Raw genomic sequence first — 19,516 nt, 5'->3', positions numbered from 1 at the left:
TATATGAGTTTGGGCAGGCAGAATTTTCACTAACCAAAATCAAAGGGAGAGACATTTTTTAAAAACCCCCAAAACAAAAAACATCCAGATAGTTCAAGCAGGATGAAGAGCTGGAGATTGAGCCCTGTCCTTAGAAAGAAAAATATGGGAGTAAAGTATTCTTGGAAGTCTATCACCATCCAAGAATCCTACATTTTTGGAGAAAGCCAACAGTTTTATTGTTAGGTAATGGAGAATCTAAACTTTCTCTCCACCTGGGGAACACTCCCCTGAATAAATGGAGCTCAGTCTACAGTCAGAGACCAACTAAATGAAGGAGCCATTTTTTGTGTGTGGGAAGAAGATTGTCCCTGAGCTAACATCTGTGGCAATCTTCCTTTGTTTTGTATGTGGGACACTGTCACAGCATGGCTTGATGAGTGGTGCGTGTGTCTGCGCCTGGGATCTGAACCTGCGAACCCTGGGCCACCAAAGTGGAGTGAGTGAACTTAACCACTATGCCACCAGGCTGGCCCCAAGTGCCGTCTTTTAATAGTTGATGCACGTGATGCTGAACAGCCCCAGTGGACAGAAAAAAGCCGAGAAGGAAAATTGGTTGATTTCAAGAAAGACATGGAATCACCTTCTGGGCTGACCTGAGTTGTTTGAGATGATGAGTGGCTATAGAGGTGACAAAACTTTATTGGCCTGAAAGAAATATAGAGAAAATAAATAAGCTTTATTTGCTTCTTAGTGAAAAAAAAAATGTGGGCTGTGAATTTCCTTGCTAAGATTGGGGCATGTAGCCTGCTGTCAGTTTCCTGAATATATCACCTACTGAGAAGCAGACTACAGAGCCGTTTTAAACTGTGTCTCTAAATAATCCCAAATGGAGGGACCAAGAAATCAAGACAGGAAAGGAAAGATCCTTTTCTGACACTTTTGATATCAGTTTCTTCTTACTTCATCCTCGTCTCCCTCCTACTCCCAAATTAATCCTTTGCTTTTATTACTCTTCCTTGCATATCTGACCATCTTGGACAGGGTCTATTCTACTCAGAAATAGTCTTAGCATTAAGCCTTGTCACTTGGTAGGGAACTAAGGGCATCACATCTGAGCAGTTTAACTTTTTTTTATTTAAGCACTACAAAACTCCATGGGACCCTTCTATTAGTACCAAGTAGGGTTTGTAATGCCCAGGCTGTAATAATTCACGAAATTTGCTGGCAAAGTGAAGATGACATCCTTCATCTGTGTGAGAACTTAAACACTAAAATAAGATGATTTAATTTCATATTATTCTTGGACTTTCTTCTCCAAGGTTGTTTAATGTATTCCAAATAAGTATGAGAAAAATTTTAAAGTGCATTTTTCTGTCTGAATCTCCATGATTCAAAACTTTTAAGGTGTGTTTGATTTCAAGTCATTGCACCAGCAATAGAGTCTTGTACCCAAGAATCCATTTCTGGATAGCAGGAATATGCAGAAACTATTTTCCACATTGAAAATTCAGGGACTTGATGGAAATATTGAAAAATATCTTCCTTGTTTTTGGAGTGTAAAGTGCTAGGGAGAAGGACTTTACTATGAAAATAAAGATCTGTCTGTTAATTTAGTACTAATAATTGAAGTCACAAAGTATCTCAAGTATATCAATCTGATCAACATCATCACAGACTTTCGGGATTGCTAACCTAGTGAGAAGAACAATTATGCTTTGAATCATAGAAAAAGAGAAAAAAGCCAATAAATTTCAGGATAATACTATTGCTGATTTAGCAACACTGTAGCTATGCTCTCTTTTCCCCTAACTTTGCCAAATACCAGGAAATAGAAATTGCTATGTGTTTACAATTTGAACTTGAATGTACCGGAACAAGGATGGGTTAAATGTCTTTTCTTAAAATAATGTATTTATAGAGTTTGACACAAAGAATAGCAGCTAATATTCTACAACTCGGAAGAATCAAAAGATACTGCAGTAACACAAAATTGACTTTTAATGTTTGTTTACCAGTTCATTGTATCTTACAGAAAATGAAAACATTTTTGTTTTTTGTAATACAGTTGGTTCTTCTCCTCAGATTTGTACTCAGTAGGTATTAAATGCCTTTAAATACTGATTTTCTTTTACTCAGGTGGCTTAATGACTTTCGTAGTTTTCATTGCTTTCGTCGTACATCATTGCTGCTCTGGCAGTAGTAAGCTATGATACAGTTAACTTCTCAACAAAACTACGGCACTTATCCATTGTTTGTTCTTGATGTATTCTACGCTGAAAACTGATGGCTACTTCCCTTTTGATCCTCCCCTCCTTAGTGGTCAGCTTCTCCATGGGACCACCATATTCTTTGGAGCACTGAAATCAAGAAACCCAGTATGGCTGCCAGCAACCAAATTGGAATCTCCTTTGAGTCTGCTTCTAATTGCCAAAATAATAAGCAACTATATTATTGCATAAAATAAAACTTTAATAGGTACCGGCCCCCTTTCTATGACAGAAAGTTTAAATTTACAAATACCATATCTGACTAAAAATTACTGTGATAAAATATGGCAGCAGTCATTTAAAGATGGCTTCCAGTGTTAATGTGACTAACTTGTTTTTATTCCTATTCTTTTTATATGAATTATTTCTTTCTGTTTGGTTTTTCAAATGTAGATGTCTCAGTGAAATTTGCAGATAAACTTTGTTCCTTATGTGGGCCACAAGTGTTAATTATGGGCAAAATGATCAAACAAAGATTTCCTAACCCAGACTCCCATCTCATCCCTCTGATACTCTTGGAAGCCAAGTTTGAGGAGCAACTTCTGAATTAGCCAGTGTTGTACTGACTTTTCGTTAGGAATTGTGTTAGGATAACCTTTCTTTTTCAGACATTCTCAGTGAGATATCTTGGAGAATGAAATAGGAAAATAGACATTTGGTGAAAAATGGCAAAATGAGCACATTAAAAAAAACTCTTATTCAAGTAGGAGTCCAAAGGGGTAAGGAGATTGTGATCCTTTGGGGGAAGTCAGAAGATAAAAAGTCTGCCCAGCAGTATTCATTCTGTTAAGATTTTTTTTACAAGATGGAAAAATGGTGTGCAATTGGTATAGATTTTAATCAGTTAACAGTCACTCCAGAGATTTTGATCAGCACCAATTCCTAAACTAGTAAGTATTCAAAAGTTAAGAAATGCTACTATGCTTAACATTATAAAGGTAGAGTTCTACAGCAATAACTGAAATTTTTATATCTGCTTCAATAGAAATTTGTTCCCACTTGCATTTCCAATAAAATTCTTGTAACGTGGGTAATAATCGTTCAGGTTATGGGCTATCTCCAATGAGCTAATCCCCATATTTGAGGTGTTAGAGTTGCTAGTTTGGAGCTGGTCTCCTCTTTAAATAATATCTTCATCTTCTTCTAGACCCTTCAAGTATTTTTAATTTAGAAGTTCGAATTTTATTTGCATCAGCAGAGATTGAGTTAAACCTCGCAATCTCTTTGGATTTATATTTTTGTATAGTTTGCATATCCAACCTAATGTAAAAATGTGCATGCATATATTGTCATCTTTTAATATTAAAGCATCTGAAAATTTCCAGATATGCTTTTGATAAAAGAAGTGATCTACTTTTATTTACAATATTTTGTCTAGATAACGTATGAATATAGTTATGGTTTCATGGACTTCCAATTGTTCTATACCTTCCACACACATAACTCTACATTTATAGAGTAAATTTATTAGAATTATTACAGAGCTTTAAATGCAACCACAATCAATTCAGGAAACAGATTTATTTACTCATGTTCATGGGAGGAAAATCTACATAAAAACATTCATGAAAGCATACCAGCTATGTCATACTTGGATTCTTATACTAAATCCCATTTATTAGAACTCATTGTAAAACAATGGGAAACCATGAAATGTAATTTGAATACAAATATTGGTCCCTGTGGGGTCTCAACAGTCATAGAAATATAGGAAAACAGAGCTTTATTTAAGATTGGAGCTGCTAATACGGAAAGTTGTTTTTCTGAAGCTGGCCTTACCTTTTCACTTAAAGCCCTGAAGATTTTAGTGTAAACTCTGTGATAACAGCTTCAGCACTTCATTTAAGACTAATGACGATCAGCAAGGAAAGTGACATCATCGACCACATTTTCTATATGGAGGGAGGTTTAGAACTACTTTGTTGACTTTTTTCCCCAAACACAGGCACTAGTTGTGCTTTCTAGTGTATATACAAATAGGAATAATAAGAATTTTGAAAGTTGGGTCCTTTCTTCTTGGTTAGACAAACGTATAGTTATTCATTCCTTTTATGATTTAATTTTTTATGTAACGTAAATAAGGAAATATTAAATAGTTTAAAGTTATTTTTATAGGACAGTAACATTTCATAGGCTAACATAAAGTCAAGCTGCTAAATTTTACACTTTTTCTGTCCAGCAGTTTATCTATATAACTGCCCTGAGTAGATGCTAAATGCTGCTTAGCAAACGGCCCTTAGAATTTAAATAGAACTCAGTAAAGCTACTCGAAAGATAAAACGATTCTTCTCAGGCATGTGTAATTTTAATTAGAAGAATGTAGGAATCTCTCATTGGTTAAATATTATCTGCTTGTTTAAGTTTCTTACTTCATATAAATGGGGTTGTTAAGGAGTTTTAACTGTGCTTGTTTCTATGCATTGGAGTTCCTATGAATTTCGTATTTTGGTCAAAAAGGCAGGATTTTAAACAGTAAAATATTCTGTCTATCGGAGATTTGAAATATTAACTTTTAGAAAAGTGTGGATTGTTCCCTTGTGAAACTGAGTTTTGTGCAACCTCTCAGAATCTCGGTTTATGGTAAAGAAGCCTGTATTTCAAATCCGTCGCTCTAATTTGTTTATCGCAGTACATTTCAAAATTGTACAAATGTGTAAAATTTGTGCTTGTGGAAGCTGCTGCTCTGAGTAGCTTTACTTTCCTTAATTGAATCCTGGCAATTCTCAACTATTGCGTGCCCCTTTCATGAAAGGATACTTCACTGGGACGGTGTAGCCTAAACAGTTTGGCTCCAAAGCCTCCTTTTGTGGAGCCTCCCTAAAAATTATATTAATTTATAATATATATTGAATGATCGCTTTACAAAAACAAATTAATGAATTGGTCTTTATGAAAATGACTCTTTACAGTAAGTAAAAAAGGGTTCTCACAGTTTTGGTAACTTGCACGAGTTCATATTGAAATAAAACCTTTCACATGTTCTCAATGACTTGAAAACAGACGTGCGCTAGGGGCACGCTCAATTGTATGCTCTGAAGCAGTAGACACCATACAGCTTATGCTTCTTGTCTGGGAACCCCACGAAGCGCACTGCAGCCTCAGTGGGACTGCAGCGCCTTCTTGGCCTAGAGATAGGGTAGCGGACACTGCCATCCGCCAACCAGCCCGCATCGCAGCGGTCATATCCCAGAAGTTTCCAGGCAGCAAATATCTGGCCCACTTTTGCAATCTGAGCACCATCTTTGAGACACGCCTGCACCGCTTCATCATAGGTCAGCTTGGTGGGGTGGATCAGGTAGTAAAAACGGCCTGTGGAAAGAAGGAGAGAGAGTCAACGGGCCTGTCTGCGACTGAGCCACACGGAGATGGAAGGAGCCCAAAACGGAAGTGTTTCCCAATGAAATGGGACATTGAGCAATGTCTGTCAAGTTTTTGGAACACAGGATTGTCAATTAAATATAGTGTTCCTAGGTCACTCTCCCTTAAATTAGTTTTTCTCCTTGCCCCTTAATATGTGTTCAGACATGTCCTTTTATAGCTGTAAAAAAGAAAAGGGAAGTGACAGATGCAGTTTCTGTTAGCTAATTAGTGACTGAAACAGCCCTTCTGTGGCACTAGAGAAGACAAAATTCCATGTTAAAAGCAAGAGCTATTGAAATTCTAGCTGTGGCAAGACTGAACCCCAGCACAAGTTTCTGGAGAGGAAAAATTTGAATGTGAAAGGATCAAAAAACATTCCTGACATAAAAGTCCATTTACAAAAATCAAAAGCCCTGAAGTCCTTTTCATTACAGGTATCAATAAGGCATTATTCTTGTTCAAAGACTACAGTATGAAAACGCAAAAAATACAGGAAGTCATTTGCCATAAATAATACGGACTCAGAATGTGAACCCCGTCTGCTCACTCACTAGCAAAGAGGATGAATTTATTTATTTTTTTCAACTTCCCCCTGTGGGAGCCCTGACACTGTTTCTTGATTTCACAAGAAAGAGCAAGTTAGTCTCAACCTCGTTGAATAGTGTTAATTGCTGAGATTCCTTCAGTGTGTATTAAATATGCATAAAATGTATAAAATATGACATCCACCGACAGAAGTGACACACGCTGATTGAAGATTTTCTCAGATTTTTCGTTTCAGGGAGAATATTATCAGACTCTCATCTGATTACACATTGTAATGCGATGTCCTCCTGCCCCTCATTAAATATAGATTATTGAAGTATAAATTAATGCCTGCCAGTTCTTTCTAGACTGAGACAATATGATTTAGAGAGAGGGTAGAGGCCATTGGAACATTGAATAGAGGGTTGGTTCTATCATCTATAGCAGAGGTTGGCAAACTACAGCACAGGAATCAAATGACACTTCATTAGAACACAACCACACCCATCCATTTAATACCATCTACAGCTGCTTTTGTGTTACAACGCACAAAGCTACATTGAGTAGTTGCAACAGAAACCGTGTGGCCCACGGAGCCAAAAATATTTACCATCTGACCCTTTACAATGTTTGTTGATCCCTGATTCTTTGCTATTTTCCCCAAAGTGTGTCACGAGGGCCCTAAAGTATAAAATGATGAGGCCAGGGCTTGCTTCACTGGTGTGCAACTTGTGTGGTTACACAGGGCTCCATGCTTGGTTTAATGCTCTGTTGTCACCATCTTAAAATTCTTGATAAGTTTTGAACAAGGAGCCCACATTTTTGTTTTGCCCTGGGCCCCACTCGTTATGTAGCTGGTTCTGGATAGAGCAAGATATAGGGTTGGGAGTTGTGTTGAATGCAACGAATCCGTCATCAGCACTGATGCTACCCGGATCTCTTTTTTTCTGCTTCCACTTGCAGTGTTATTCTACTTATTTTTCTTTCAAAGCTCTTTATCTTGAGCTTTCTCTTTATCAGAGAGAGAAAGCTTTCTCTTTATCCTGAGCTTTGCTGATCATCTGTGAATACACTGACGTTATAATGGAGGAGAGCATGACGCAAGAGCCCGTCTTACTTCAACTGAGAGATCTATCTCCCATGAAGGGCACGCAGTGGTGGCATCATCTTTGGCCATAAGAAAAAGACTCCATACAATAGGGCAGTTTAAACTATTTCATGATAACAATTAGATGCAATAAACCTAGGAATAGTGGAAATACACACTCTTGCTTGACTTATGTGGATATTTTTGAAAAATTATGACACTAAACAATTTATTACATCTTTTCAAACTGGAGCAATACTTCAAAATTTGGTTTTTTTTCTTAAGTAGATAAGATTAAAAGTTGGGCGTAGTATTGTGGTACGTATTGGTCTCTGGGATAGGAGAGAAGGAGGTATGGTTAATATCTTACCATTGAAGTTGGATGTAAAACAGAAAACATCATATCTGCTTTTTTCTTTATCCCAAAACCCGTAGTTCCTGACTCCAGGCACTGTGTTCTGGCCTCCGCAGGGCTCTCTCGGCTTTGTGATGGGGTACTGCACAGACCCATCGCTGAGCCAGCCGGCGTTGCACCAGTCCAGCCCGCCCCGCCAGGCATCGTACAGCTGGTCGAAGGAGGCAATCACAGCATCCTGGTCCAGACAAGCCTGCTGTGCCTCGTGAAAATTGAGATTGTAGCGACCCAGTCGTGGAAAGTAAGGGAATACCACACCTGTCCAAAGGAGAAGGGGAGGTGTCATTAGTGGCATAAAAGTGAAAACTTGGAGCAAATCCCACTTGACTGGTGAAAAAGGTAATAGAATCTCCATCAGATGAAGTAGCAATGTTTGATCATCTTGTGATGGTTTCTCATGGTCCCTTTTGCCTTCAAACAGCCTCTCAGCTCTGAGCACCTCACAATTAGCTATTCAGTAGGATAACTTCAGTGATTTACCTCTTTTGCTAAGAGTTCAATGCAAGCCTTATGATTCTCCTTTCTGAACCAATTCAGCTGCAGATCATAGTTTCTAAATAGCCCTCCCCGAGAACTTGCCTTCTGCCGCTGGTTACTAACCCTAAAAGGGATCACCACGGAGCCTTTTCCACCTGGGAAGAGGCCAATCTTGAATGCTAAGAGAGGTGGGGGACGTAGAAATAGTGCTCGGGGAGAAGGTATTTGTCAAAATTCACTTTTTTTCTAAGGAATTATTCTTATATAATTGGTAATTAGTTTTATACAGTCCTTTAGATGTATAAACAAACGATCAAGCGGGGATACGCACCTCCTTTCACATGTGCTCCTAAAAAGTTGCAGACAAGTAACTTTCATTCGGGACATCTCATTTGTAGAAGCTCTAATGTCAATTCCTAACAAAACCTGAATGCCGCAGTCTCGTCTCATATGGCTAGGACAATTCTTCCCAGAGAGGCACCTCCATAAAAAGCGTCATGGCTTTCTATCTGTTTCAACTTTCAGTATAACCCTTAATTTAATTTTTCTTCTGTCCTTGGACAGCACAACTAAAATCAGAGCTCTCATCTAAAAAATATTTCCATTACTATTTTTCAGCTTGCATATTCATATATTGCAAACTGAAACTAAGCTTTTAAAAACATTTTTATTGCAAATGGAAAAAAGAGCTTCCAGAAGCTTGTGCTATACAAGGTAAGTACAAAAGAGACATCCGTATACAATACCAAAGATTTAAGTTAAATATTCTGGAGGACAAAAACCTTTAGTGAATGTAAACAGTGTGAACTGACGCTTGACTTTGCCTGGGAAAATGGCTTTCCAAAAGCATTGCTTTTGGTCCAATAATCATAGGAGGTGATTGAGCTGTCTCACAACTTTCTGCACAATTTCTTTAAAGTATAAAGATTGCACTATAAGAAAGCAAAGTTGTATCATTTGGGGGACATTTTGAAGTACCACTGTATCAGTATGTCTGCTGCTAAAAGACAATTAATTTAGAGTGACTATTCAGGCCTTGCCTTGGATTTTTTTTAATATAATTAGAAATAATTAATATTTTAGCATGTGGAATGTAAAAAATTGTCCCACTGACACAGTAATTTGGTGGTTTATATCACATGTGCTACTTTATGAGCCTGCAGACTCTATTGCCGTACCCTATAAAAAGGGTACAACTCACTAATAGTGTAATAAGTACACAGGAAATGTTTTCTTTTGTAAGTAGTCCTGGAAAATTCTACAAGGAGAAATTTCAATAGCTTAAATCAAATTACGTCCATCGAAGGCCTCCGCAGGACATGTTTGTACCCCTAGGGCAGTCCAGCTGGCACAGTCCACTAGAGGCAGAGATCCAGGAAGGCTTCCTGATCTCATCCTGCCTTCTCAGGTTCTTGGCTGAAGGATCTGTAAGCTGAATCAGAGCCAAAAGAAAGGAGGAAAAGACTCTCTTGGTTGCCACTGCCCCCTGCAGTGATGGGGGTGGGGAGCATGGAGACGGCTCTATCTAAGAAGGGCTATGCCTGGGCATCCAGCTAAGAACCCAGTTAACACTGGGAAGCGACTGCTATAGGGCTCCCCGTCCCCTCATGCCTTTCATCCTCTTTCCTCAGCAATGCCGATGAAAAGGAAAACATTTAATTTATCCAGTAGAGATTTCCTTGGCAGCTAGACCTCGAGTGAGAGAAAAATCTCAAAGTATCTCAATCTGGAGAGAGAAAGAAACCATTTGGGTTGAATTCCATTTCCCAAATGACTCAAGATGGTAAAATAGTGGAGAATGTAGGATATCTTAATTTATAATAATTTTAAAGACCTAGACAACCTCTCAGGTTTAAATTCACTGTGGTGCACTGGGTGGCCTCCCATGGACATTAGGAAAATTTTTTCTTTAGTAATTTGTCCTTGATTAATCATTGGGTGTTACTGAAATATGTTGGATTCAGTTCCAAATCCAGTGTAAACGTTTTTATTTGAGTTCCTTTCAAATTTAACATAATCTGATAAATCATTTCTTAAAGTCAAAGTGAAACCCTATATTAAAATTTTACTATTTTTCAATTTCAAGAATAAACAGTCAACTTATTGTTATAGTAACTCAAAAGATTTACTGAATAAATTTTAATTAATGTTTGTTGATGCTGGAAAGAAGACATTCCAAGTAAATCAAGGTCAATTTCTATGTCTTACTCAGCCAAAGTTTTAAAAGTTTCACTATATTGTACACATTTGGTGCACGCATTTCAACAATCAGATGTTTCTTACAAGCAGGGGCATTTCTGGAACTACATGTTTGTTAGTATTTTATTTATTTACTTATTTTACTTCCAGTTAGTTAAGATTTCAACATCTAAGACTATGATTGCGGATGCTTGGCTCTGTGGAAAAATGTGCAATTCCTACAGCTGAATTATGGAGCAAATGGTGATTGCTTTAGTCCAGCATTACAGAAATAAGAAAAGTTAAACTTTCACGAGTGAGAAAGAATGATGTATGATTATTTCCCAAGTATGATTATTTTATAATTATATGTCAAAATATAATCAAAAGCTCTTTACTTTTCCATGAAGGGCTGGTATGCAGCACCGCAGAGAGGATTAATGAGGATGGTACATCATACGGAAAAGAATCATATCAAAGGATGTGAGTAGTCAGTCAAAATAGGTTTTGAAATCACATTCTTTAAGATTTATAATTGTGGGGCTGGCTCCATGGCCGAGTGGTTAAGCTCGCGTGCTCCGCTGCCACGGCCCAGGGTTCAGATCCTGGGCGCGGACATGGCACTGCTCATCAGGCCACGTTGAGGTGGCGTCCCACATTCCACAACTAGAAGGACATGCAACTAAGATATACAACTGCGTACAGGGGGGTTTGGGGAGATAAAGCGGGGGGGGGGGGGGCGGGGGGGGGAAGATTGGCAACAGTTGTTAGCCCAGGTGCCAATCTTTAAAAAAAAAAAAGATTTATAATTGCTCAGTCCAATTCATCCTTGCTGTTGGGAAATATCAATTTGTTAGACATATAAAGGTTTTCACACCATGGTACATATAAAAGCTAAAGTAAATCTCAGTAACTCTATAAAGCAAATATTTTTAGTGATGAAAAGGCAGAGACCATGCAGCATAATTTTACCTTCCTCAGTGCCTCTCACAGTGCCTATCGGTGCTATGTACACATCTGAAATTATTTTTCTATTTCTGAAAGTTCTCAGATTATATTTTTGTGTATTTGGCCCCATTTTCTCCAATGGAAAACCAATGCAATGGAAGATTAGAAGCACAAATATCATGTTTTTCATATCATTATTTATATATTTGTTGATTGCTGAGATGAGTTCTGTAGCCCAAGCTACTCATAGATTTCTAGTGATATCCGAATAAGGCTTGTCTTTTGTTGACACTGTTTCTAGCACTGTGGGTAGTGGGTAGTAATAAGAGGGCTTTACCCTATCCAAGGTTCTATATGAAAAAATTGTGTTCCCACAGCTAATTCCAATACACACGTAGGTCAGTTTTTCAAAACAATTTACAAATTCTTTTTTTTAAGGAAAGATCAGCCCTGAGCTAATATCGACAGCCAATCCTTCTCTTTTTGTCGAGGAAGAGTGGCCCTGAGCTAACATCTGGGCTCATCTTCCTCCATTTTATATGTAGGACACCTGCCACAGCATGGCTTGATGAGCAGTGCATAGGTCTCTGCCAGGGATCCGAACTGGTGAACTCTGGGCCGCCGAAGTGGAGCATGTGAACTTAGCTGTGCCACTGGACTGGCCCAGGATTTATGGATTTTTAATCGGTGTGATTAAAAATCAGTTCCTAAGTCACAACTAAGAGCGAGGCATTGTGCTCTGTACTCTAGGATACAGATTTGGGGGTGTGGCCTCTTCCTGCAAAGAGCCCATAATTTGATAAAAATTTATATGTATAAAAATGTGAATCTAAGATGTAATAAATCTTGTAATATAAATACAAACCATATAACTTGGGCATCTTGAAGAATAATTTTTTTCTAATCGGAAAAATTCTCTGGAGAACATAGCGTTTAATCTGGTATTAAAGGGCCAATATAATTAAAGACATTGTACAACTACAGTTGGAAAGACAGCTTAATCACGACATTTAGAATGATGCACTTCCCTGACCTTGTTTATGCACGCTGGAAGACTAACCAGGTGCTTGAGAGAAGCTTGCCTGATTGGCAGGTGGTCACACGTAAGGATGTAATTGATAATGATCAAAGGTCAGAAACTGGAACAAGAGCTAATAAATGATAACCACGATGTATCTCTTCTGCCACATGTGGTTTACTACAGCCTTCAGACTCTTCTGTGTATAATTGCTGCATGTTGATTATCCCAGACTCTGTGGAAACTGTCAAGTCACTCACAATGTCCATCCTGAGGTTAGCAATCGAGCTTCCTCAAATTTTATTCTATAATGGTATTGTGGCTATGTTAAAACATTTTTTTGTAATTTCATTTTAAAATATGAGTCTTTATATTTTATTGAGGTGTGTGTGTATATATATATATATATATATCAAATAATATCCTCAGTTTTTCTTGGAAATTATTCAGTGGGAGTGGGAGTAAATAGAGCAAGATAAAGTAAGATTGGCTATAATGACACTTTTTTGAAGCTGGATGATGATATATGGGGATTCCTTATGCTAATATTTCTACTTTTCCAAATGTGCTGTAATATAAAGTTAGAAATTTTTATCCCACCCTTTTGCCAAGCTGGGCCTTAAACCAATCAAGCTGGATGCTACGTGTATGTGGCATCTGTTGTTCAAATTTTGGCCTGTGGAGTTTCTCCTTCCTGCCTACGGTGCCCCCTTTCCTGCTTTTTCACGCTCTCTACCCTCTGACATGACCAAGTTCACCTTTCATGGTCCACAGCAGTGTCTCTTCCTTCAGTGTGTTTCCCATGGCCCCTCTATTCCATGCACACTTTTTTGTATTTGAAAGTTTAAACCTATTGCATCAAACATTCAACCACCTGTAAACTATTTACCAAGTACTAACTTTGTTCTTGGCACTTGACTGCCCTCAAGTAGATCATATTTAGCAGGCAGAGAGACAAGTTTGCAAATATTTAAAAAATAAGATGTGATTAGAGCTATAATGGAAATCTGTACCGAGTGCTAAGAGAACATGATAGCTGGGGCGGGGGTGGAGGAGGGCACAGGGTACAGCTGATCTCTGATCTTGTTCTTAAGAGAGAGCATTTTCTTCAGTTGCTCAGAAGCAGGTTCATGTGTACCATGTTACATGTAAAATGTCAGTTATTTCAGGGCAGGTCCTCTGGTTAATGGCTGCTTCTACCCTTTCTACAGCACACCAGAAAGATGGAAAAACACTGTCTGGAGTGAGGGGAATTTAACAGCTACCATGGGTACACCAATTAATGCAGTATGACCAAAGGACCGTCGCTAGGTCACCTCCCAAATAACTTTGGGGCCTTTAAGAATCTTCTGAAGCCACTGTTCTGCCCCCAACAGAGACTTTCTCCTTCCCGTGAGCCCCCAGATCATAGTAGATAAAGCCGATGCCCCTGGTATCAAATCGCAGCTCTAGCTCTTTCTACCAGCCATGCTACCTCAGAAAAGGAGTTTGCCCTAAGTCTCATCTGTCAGGGGGATTCCCGAAAGTGAGCACAATAAGTAGCACGTATGATTAATTTGTTTGTACCCACTTTCTTTACCAAATTCTGCCATATTTTAAAGTCTTTACCTTTTTTTTTTTGAGGAAGATTAGCCCTGAGCTAACTGCTGCCAATCCTCCCCTTTTTGCTGAGGAAGACCGGCCCTGAGCTAACATCCATGCCTATCTTCCTCTACTTTATACGTGGCACGCCTGCCACAGCATGGCTTGACAGGTGGTGCCATGTCCGCACCAGGCATCCAAACCAGCGATCCCCAGGCTGCCAAAGCAGAACATGCACACTTTACGGCTGCGCCACCGCGCCGGCCCTTAAGGTACTTACTTTTGAAAGTATCTTAGAATCTTTAACGGGCTGTAAGATCGTTGAGTGAAAGGAACTGAGGTTTGGAATTTTTTGTATCTCATGGCACTAACACAGCACTTGTAAAAATACCTATCAATTAAATTGGTTTCTTGGACACATTTGCTTGGCTCAAATGCATATGTGTTATATGATAGAGAAACGTTCTAAAAGCATGGAAAACGTGGAGATTTGAGATGGTGCAAGGCCTAGGCAGGAAAAATGACTTTTCTTATAATTTGCCTTCAACACCTCTAATTGTGCCTTAAACGAAGTCTCAGTTTGACCCTATAATGCGTTATCCTTTACCATATGCTAAATCTCCTTTTCAATCGAAGGGAGAGCAGGTTCATGCTCAAAGCCATTAACAAGCAGGTATCCAGCTAGAATTTAGAAATACCTTATATTCAGTGTATTTATTTTTACGGCTTCCTCTTATTTTCGTCAAGTTATGCTGGTTTCTACTTATTTAAAATTGCGTTTTAAAATAAATGTAGAGAGACAATAAATATGGCACTTGAATTACTTAGGTTCAGGAAATATTGTGGTATATAAACATAATTTTAGAAGAAAAAGTAACTTAGATAATATAGGTCAACCCACTATTCAGAGATGAAGAAGCCAAAGTACAACAAGGATAAGTAACTTGCCCCAGTTACAGAATTTATACTAGCAGAGCTGGGACTACCCTAAACCTCTAGATACTACTAACTCAAGGCTCTGTCCATTGCCTGATGCCCCTTCAATAAAGGAAGTTGGTCCTCAAGTAATATTTGATAATTGACTGTCTTCTCTAAGCCAACTACTTCTTGCATCCTAAATAATGCCCGTGTTCATGGATATTAATGTGAATCAATAAAAAACTGAAAACACAAGGTGACATGCAATCAGGAGCCGAGAACTACAACTAAGAGAGACAAGAGAAGGTCACAAAAAGGCAATTTATGACATCGTGCAACTTGTTAGATATATAAAGCTATACATTTCCATACACACATTGGGATTCTATGGGGTTCAGAAGGCCAAATCTTCAGTGATGTGCTAGTGGACGAAACGGATATTTTTCCGAAAGCCACAGATCTGTCCTAGGATGTGAAAGAAGCTTCTAGCAAATACACACGCATAGTTTATGTACATAAGGAAGGAAAGTATTCTATCAATGCAGCCGCAATTCATCCTTCAGTGTAAAGAAATGTGGAAACTCATGACTATAAGTTGTCCTGAGATACGTGAGAAACGAAGGGGAGGAGTTTCCCCACTGGTGGGCACAGAGGGTGGGCTTCGGGCAGAGGGGAGGTGGGAAGGCACAGACCCATTTTATTGTTTAGCTGTGTGTACACTTTGGTTTTTGAACCTACTGAGTGTATTACATATTGAAGAAATATTCCCCCAAAATGCCTTGACTATTTTGTATCCAATGTCTAAGAGACTCTGGGTCATTTAAAAAAAATTATTTCTTTACAAGAATATTTAAATAAATCTAGTGATCACTTTTTTGTTAAGTTTTCATAGTTACTTTACAGAACACAATTACATGTATTTTAGTTGGCAGATGTCCTTCAGAAAATCTGCCATTATTTTGGAACTGAGATAATTTTAAGAGCACAATAAAAAAGCATCCACTCCGAATTTCTCAATAACCTTGTAATGAGATTTAGATTTTGCACAGCACAAGGCAGTTTCTGGATATTGTTGATTCAGTTCCACTGTATGTTTCTCCTACAGGCAAATAGCTTCAATTTTGTGTATAACCATTTTGTGTACATTTCAAATATGAAAGCTGGAATCATAGACAGACTGCAAAATACAAAAGAACAGAAAAACACACCATGCATGGACTTTCGGTTTCTCACATCATCACTATGGTAAGCCCTAGAGATTACTTGTCATGCAAAAAAAAAATCAATGATTATTTATCATTTCTAAGCTTAGCGTAATTTACAGATACCTACCTTGTAAGTCTAATGCTACCACAGCAGTATCATCTTCTAGTCCTTCAATCACCTCACACTTATATCTCCCATAATCATCCAGGGTGAGATCTGTGATCACCAGAGAAGCATCGTTATCACTTCCTCCCTTCAGAAACACTCTCCCCTGGTAGCCTCCATAGGTTTTCTTGTGGTATCCCATGGAAACAAAAACGTCCACTTCCTTGAGGTAATCTGAAGTTAGCTTGGTCCACTTGATTCGGATTTTGTGGGTTCCTGAGCCAAATGCTGTAGGGTCTCGAAGAAATTTGCATGGCAGTGTAACATTGCCACCTCTATGTGAGAACACCTTGGCTTGTTCTGCTTCCACGAGTAGACGGGGGCCATTTTCCGCTATAATTGAAAAAAAAGAAAGCACCATTAACATGCTTGCAGACTTTTTTTAATAAAATTAAATCTACTACCTATATAGGGTATTGATGAAGAGCAGCACTGGGTGATCAGCTTCTCTGCTCTATTGAGCAGTGATCGCCTTTGAACCACAGGGACGGGTACCTCTGGTACCTAGAGGGCATCTACAAGGTAGTCACATCTTGTAACCCCCGAAAAAAAGAAGGACATGCATTATGATCATTGAGAAATATTGGATGTAAGACTCCATAGTCACCTGAAGTTTGGTGATTTCATAATAAATGTTATTTATTTTTCTTCTACATTTTAATATCAAAAACGTAGAAAGAAGACCAAGAAAAGATACAGGGTACCACAACTCTTTCATCAATATAAACCAACAAATTTCAAGGTGGGTAGGTGTATCTCCTCCCAGCTGAGCTTTCAAATATAATAAATCTGTATTATATTTGTAGGAAAAGTATAAAGCAACATGATTAACTTTCATTGTACTTTTCTGGCCAAAGAACTCAGAATCTCCTCACATTTTTGGCTTCTGTTCAAATATACATCTGTGATATACCATTCAGGAGCATTTCAAGCAACACGTATGCCTTTTAATTTTGCACAAAAGCTAAACATCACGAAGGTATTTTTAGTGAATACCTTAAAAAAACTTCAGACTTTGAAATATAGTCCCAAACTTGAATGTTTTAAAAGTGTATCCAAAGTTATACTTATTTTCTGATTAACCAAATAATTATTTGCCCTTGTTCCCTTAAATCTCCTTCTACTCCCCCTCTCCTGCTTTCTGCTGTGTCTTTTTTAGTTATCTGATCGCTTCCATCTTTCCTTCCCTCGTCCTTTTGTTCTGCTCCTCCCTCCCACAAGGACTTTATTGCCTTCCAGAGAGCGCCGCAATATTCCAAGCCTGCCAAGTCAGCAGGGCTGCCCTTCTCGAGAGAGCCAGCTGTTATTTTCAGATCTTGGCTTTCTCTGGGGTTTCCCTGGTTAGCTCATTGTGCTTTTGACCTTGACAAGGTCTCTTGAGGATGGGCAAGGTTTGAAAATGAGAAAACGATATAAGAACTCCTGGACACACACACCTTCTCATCCACACAGCTTTCAAAGGCTGCCAACACTGCCTTTCGTGGAGCTCTGCAGCCCTTCCTGCCATAGGCCAGTAGATACTGAATTAACCTGGGCCATGAATCATTTAAGATACACACGTCACCAGGAAGGGTAGCCACTCTCCTCCAGACAGATCTCAAAACTTATTTAATGCTATACGTAGGATTCAGACTTCAAAATAAAAAGTGTTTAAAAATAGACACAGTGGTTCTGTTTTATTTCTTTTTACACAGCAATTAGAATTAATATTTTTAAATGAACATATTTCATTTATAAGTCAGCTCCAATCCTCAGAAACCAAGGTTAACAAAGCCATCAATTCCTTCATTTTGAATAGATAATAAAATGAGAGGATAATGGCTTAATTAAAATGAATTACAAATCCAGCTCATTAAGCATTTCCTTTACATTCCACTCGTTGTTTTCTTATTTATGACGGTAGAATCACAAGGGATGAAAGGGAAATCTACCCAACTCTACCCTACATATAATGTTTCCCTCACAGCATCCCCAGTGACTGCATCCAAGTTCTAACGAAGTTTCTCTGTGTCTTCTTTCTGGGAGGAGGAAAAGGTGCAGTTGACTAAGTTTGCTCAGCAATCCCTGAGGACCACAGGGAACATCTCCTACCCAGTACTTTGGGAGGACACCTGGGAGCTGGGCCTTCCCATGCTGGGACTGAGTCTAGACATGCCAGAGCTACAAGAGGTTGCAGTTTCAAGATTCTTTCAAGTTTTTTACTTTAAAGTCAAAACTAATGCCCAAATGCACTCAGATAGGGGATATTATAGTAGTTCGGATCAAGGACTTTAATGTGACAGAGCCTTCATTCTAACCGTACCGCCTCAATTTACTAGCTCCGTGGCCTTGATCCAGCTGTGCAACCTCTAAGCCCCAATTTTCTTCCATGTGAATCAGGGGTAGTGAGTTCTACCATATACAGTTGACATAATAGATATGTAAAGTATTTAGAATTATGTCCGACCAAAAGTGTGCCCTCACCAGCTGTTCCTACTGCACAGATTCTCCAAGGTATTTATCAAATATGATACTGCCTGATAGTGAGCATAATTTTGATATATATTAACCTTCCATAGTTTCACTTACTTACAAAGTTTTGAACCATGTGGAGTGAAAAAGTACATAAAATGCCACCTGTGTTATATAGGAGACTTGGAAATTATTGTGTGGTTTAGCATAATCATAAGGTGTTCCAGAATAAATACTAGGTCTGAGTGTTTTATAAATTAAAGAGTTAAAGCAAAGATCAAATCTCTTGTACAAGGGACTGAGACTTCTAATTTTTTTCTGTGGTTAACTGTAAATTGTCTCTTAGTATTTTAGAAGCATAGACCTCTGATTGTTTTAGGTACCATTTCCTTATACTCCAGTATTGTGAGTAGATGATGACTTATGTGGTATAATATTAAGAATTGAGCAGACACCAAAAATCCACTGGCTTCCTGCAAAAAAATTTTTCTAACTAGCCTGCCAAAATGTATAAAATTCTACCATTCTTATTTCTTTTGGTGGGGGCTGGAGTGTTGAAGTGATGGATGCCAGAAGTGCCTGGCTGAAATTCAAAGAACCTTAAGAAAGATATGTAACGTGTAACACATTGAGTGACTGAGGACCATTAATGTTCACTAACCTAAATCCCCAACATGGCCTTGAAAACAACGTTTTTTGTTAGTTTGCTTGTTTTAGAAGCTCAACACTGCAGATCACAGATCACTGAGCATTGCTGGCGGGAGTAGCCTGTTGCAGAACAGGTAAGATGTGGTAATGAGCACTGGCAAGCGAGTCAGGAGCCCTGGGTGTTTGACTGGCAGGTCTACTTCAGGAGAACACTGAGCTTAAGATCTTATCAGGCTCACTCTGGTGGGTTGTCATGATGAGGATCAGCCATGAAACACACTAAGCTGAAG

The 19,516-nt window shown here is 38.6% G+C and overlaps 1 protein-coding gene across 3 annotated transcripts in view; it reads right to left on the bottom strand.

Annotated features, from left to right (window-relative positions):
* Positions 1–1,957: 1,957 nt before the first annotated feature.
* The window catches only part of HAPLN1 (hyaluronan and proteoglycan link protein 1), a 77,074-nt gene continuing 59,515 nt past the window's right edge, over positions 1,958–19,516 (bottom strand). For 2 of the 3 annotated variants that reach the window (XM_070232622.1, XM_070232621.1), the window contains exons 3-5: positions 16,089–16,460; positions 7,592–7,894; positions 1,958–5,558 (exon numbers count right to left, since the gene is read on the bottom strand). In XM_070232622.1, coding sequence (XP_070088723.1) covers positions 5,269–5,558; positions 7,592–7,894; positions 16,089–16,460 — 965 coding nt within the window. In that variant the 3' untranslated portion in view covers positions 1,958–5,268. The remainder of the gene's footprint in view (positions 5,559–7,591; positions 7,895–16,088; positions 16,461–19,516) is intronic. The other variant, NM_001082504.1, reaches the window with a different exon arrangement.

Source organism: Equus caballus, chromosome 14, assembly GCF_041296265.1.
Source record: "Equus caballus isolate H_3958 breed thoroughbred chromosome 14, TB-T2T, whole genome shotgun sequence".
NCBI classification, from domain to species: domain Eukaryota; kingdom Metazoa; phylum Chordata; class Mammalia; order Perissodactyla; family Equidae; genus Equus; species Equus caballus.
This window is presented reverse-complemented; position numbering and strand designations above follow the sequence as displayed.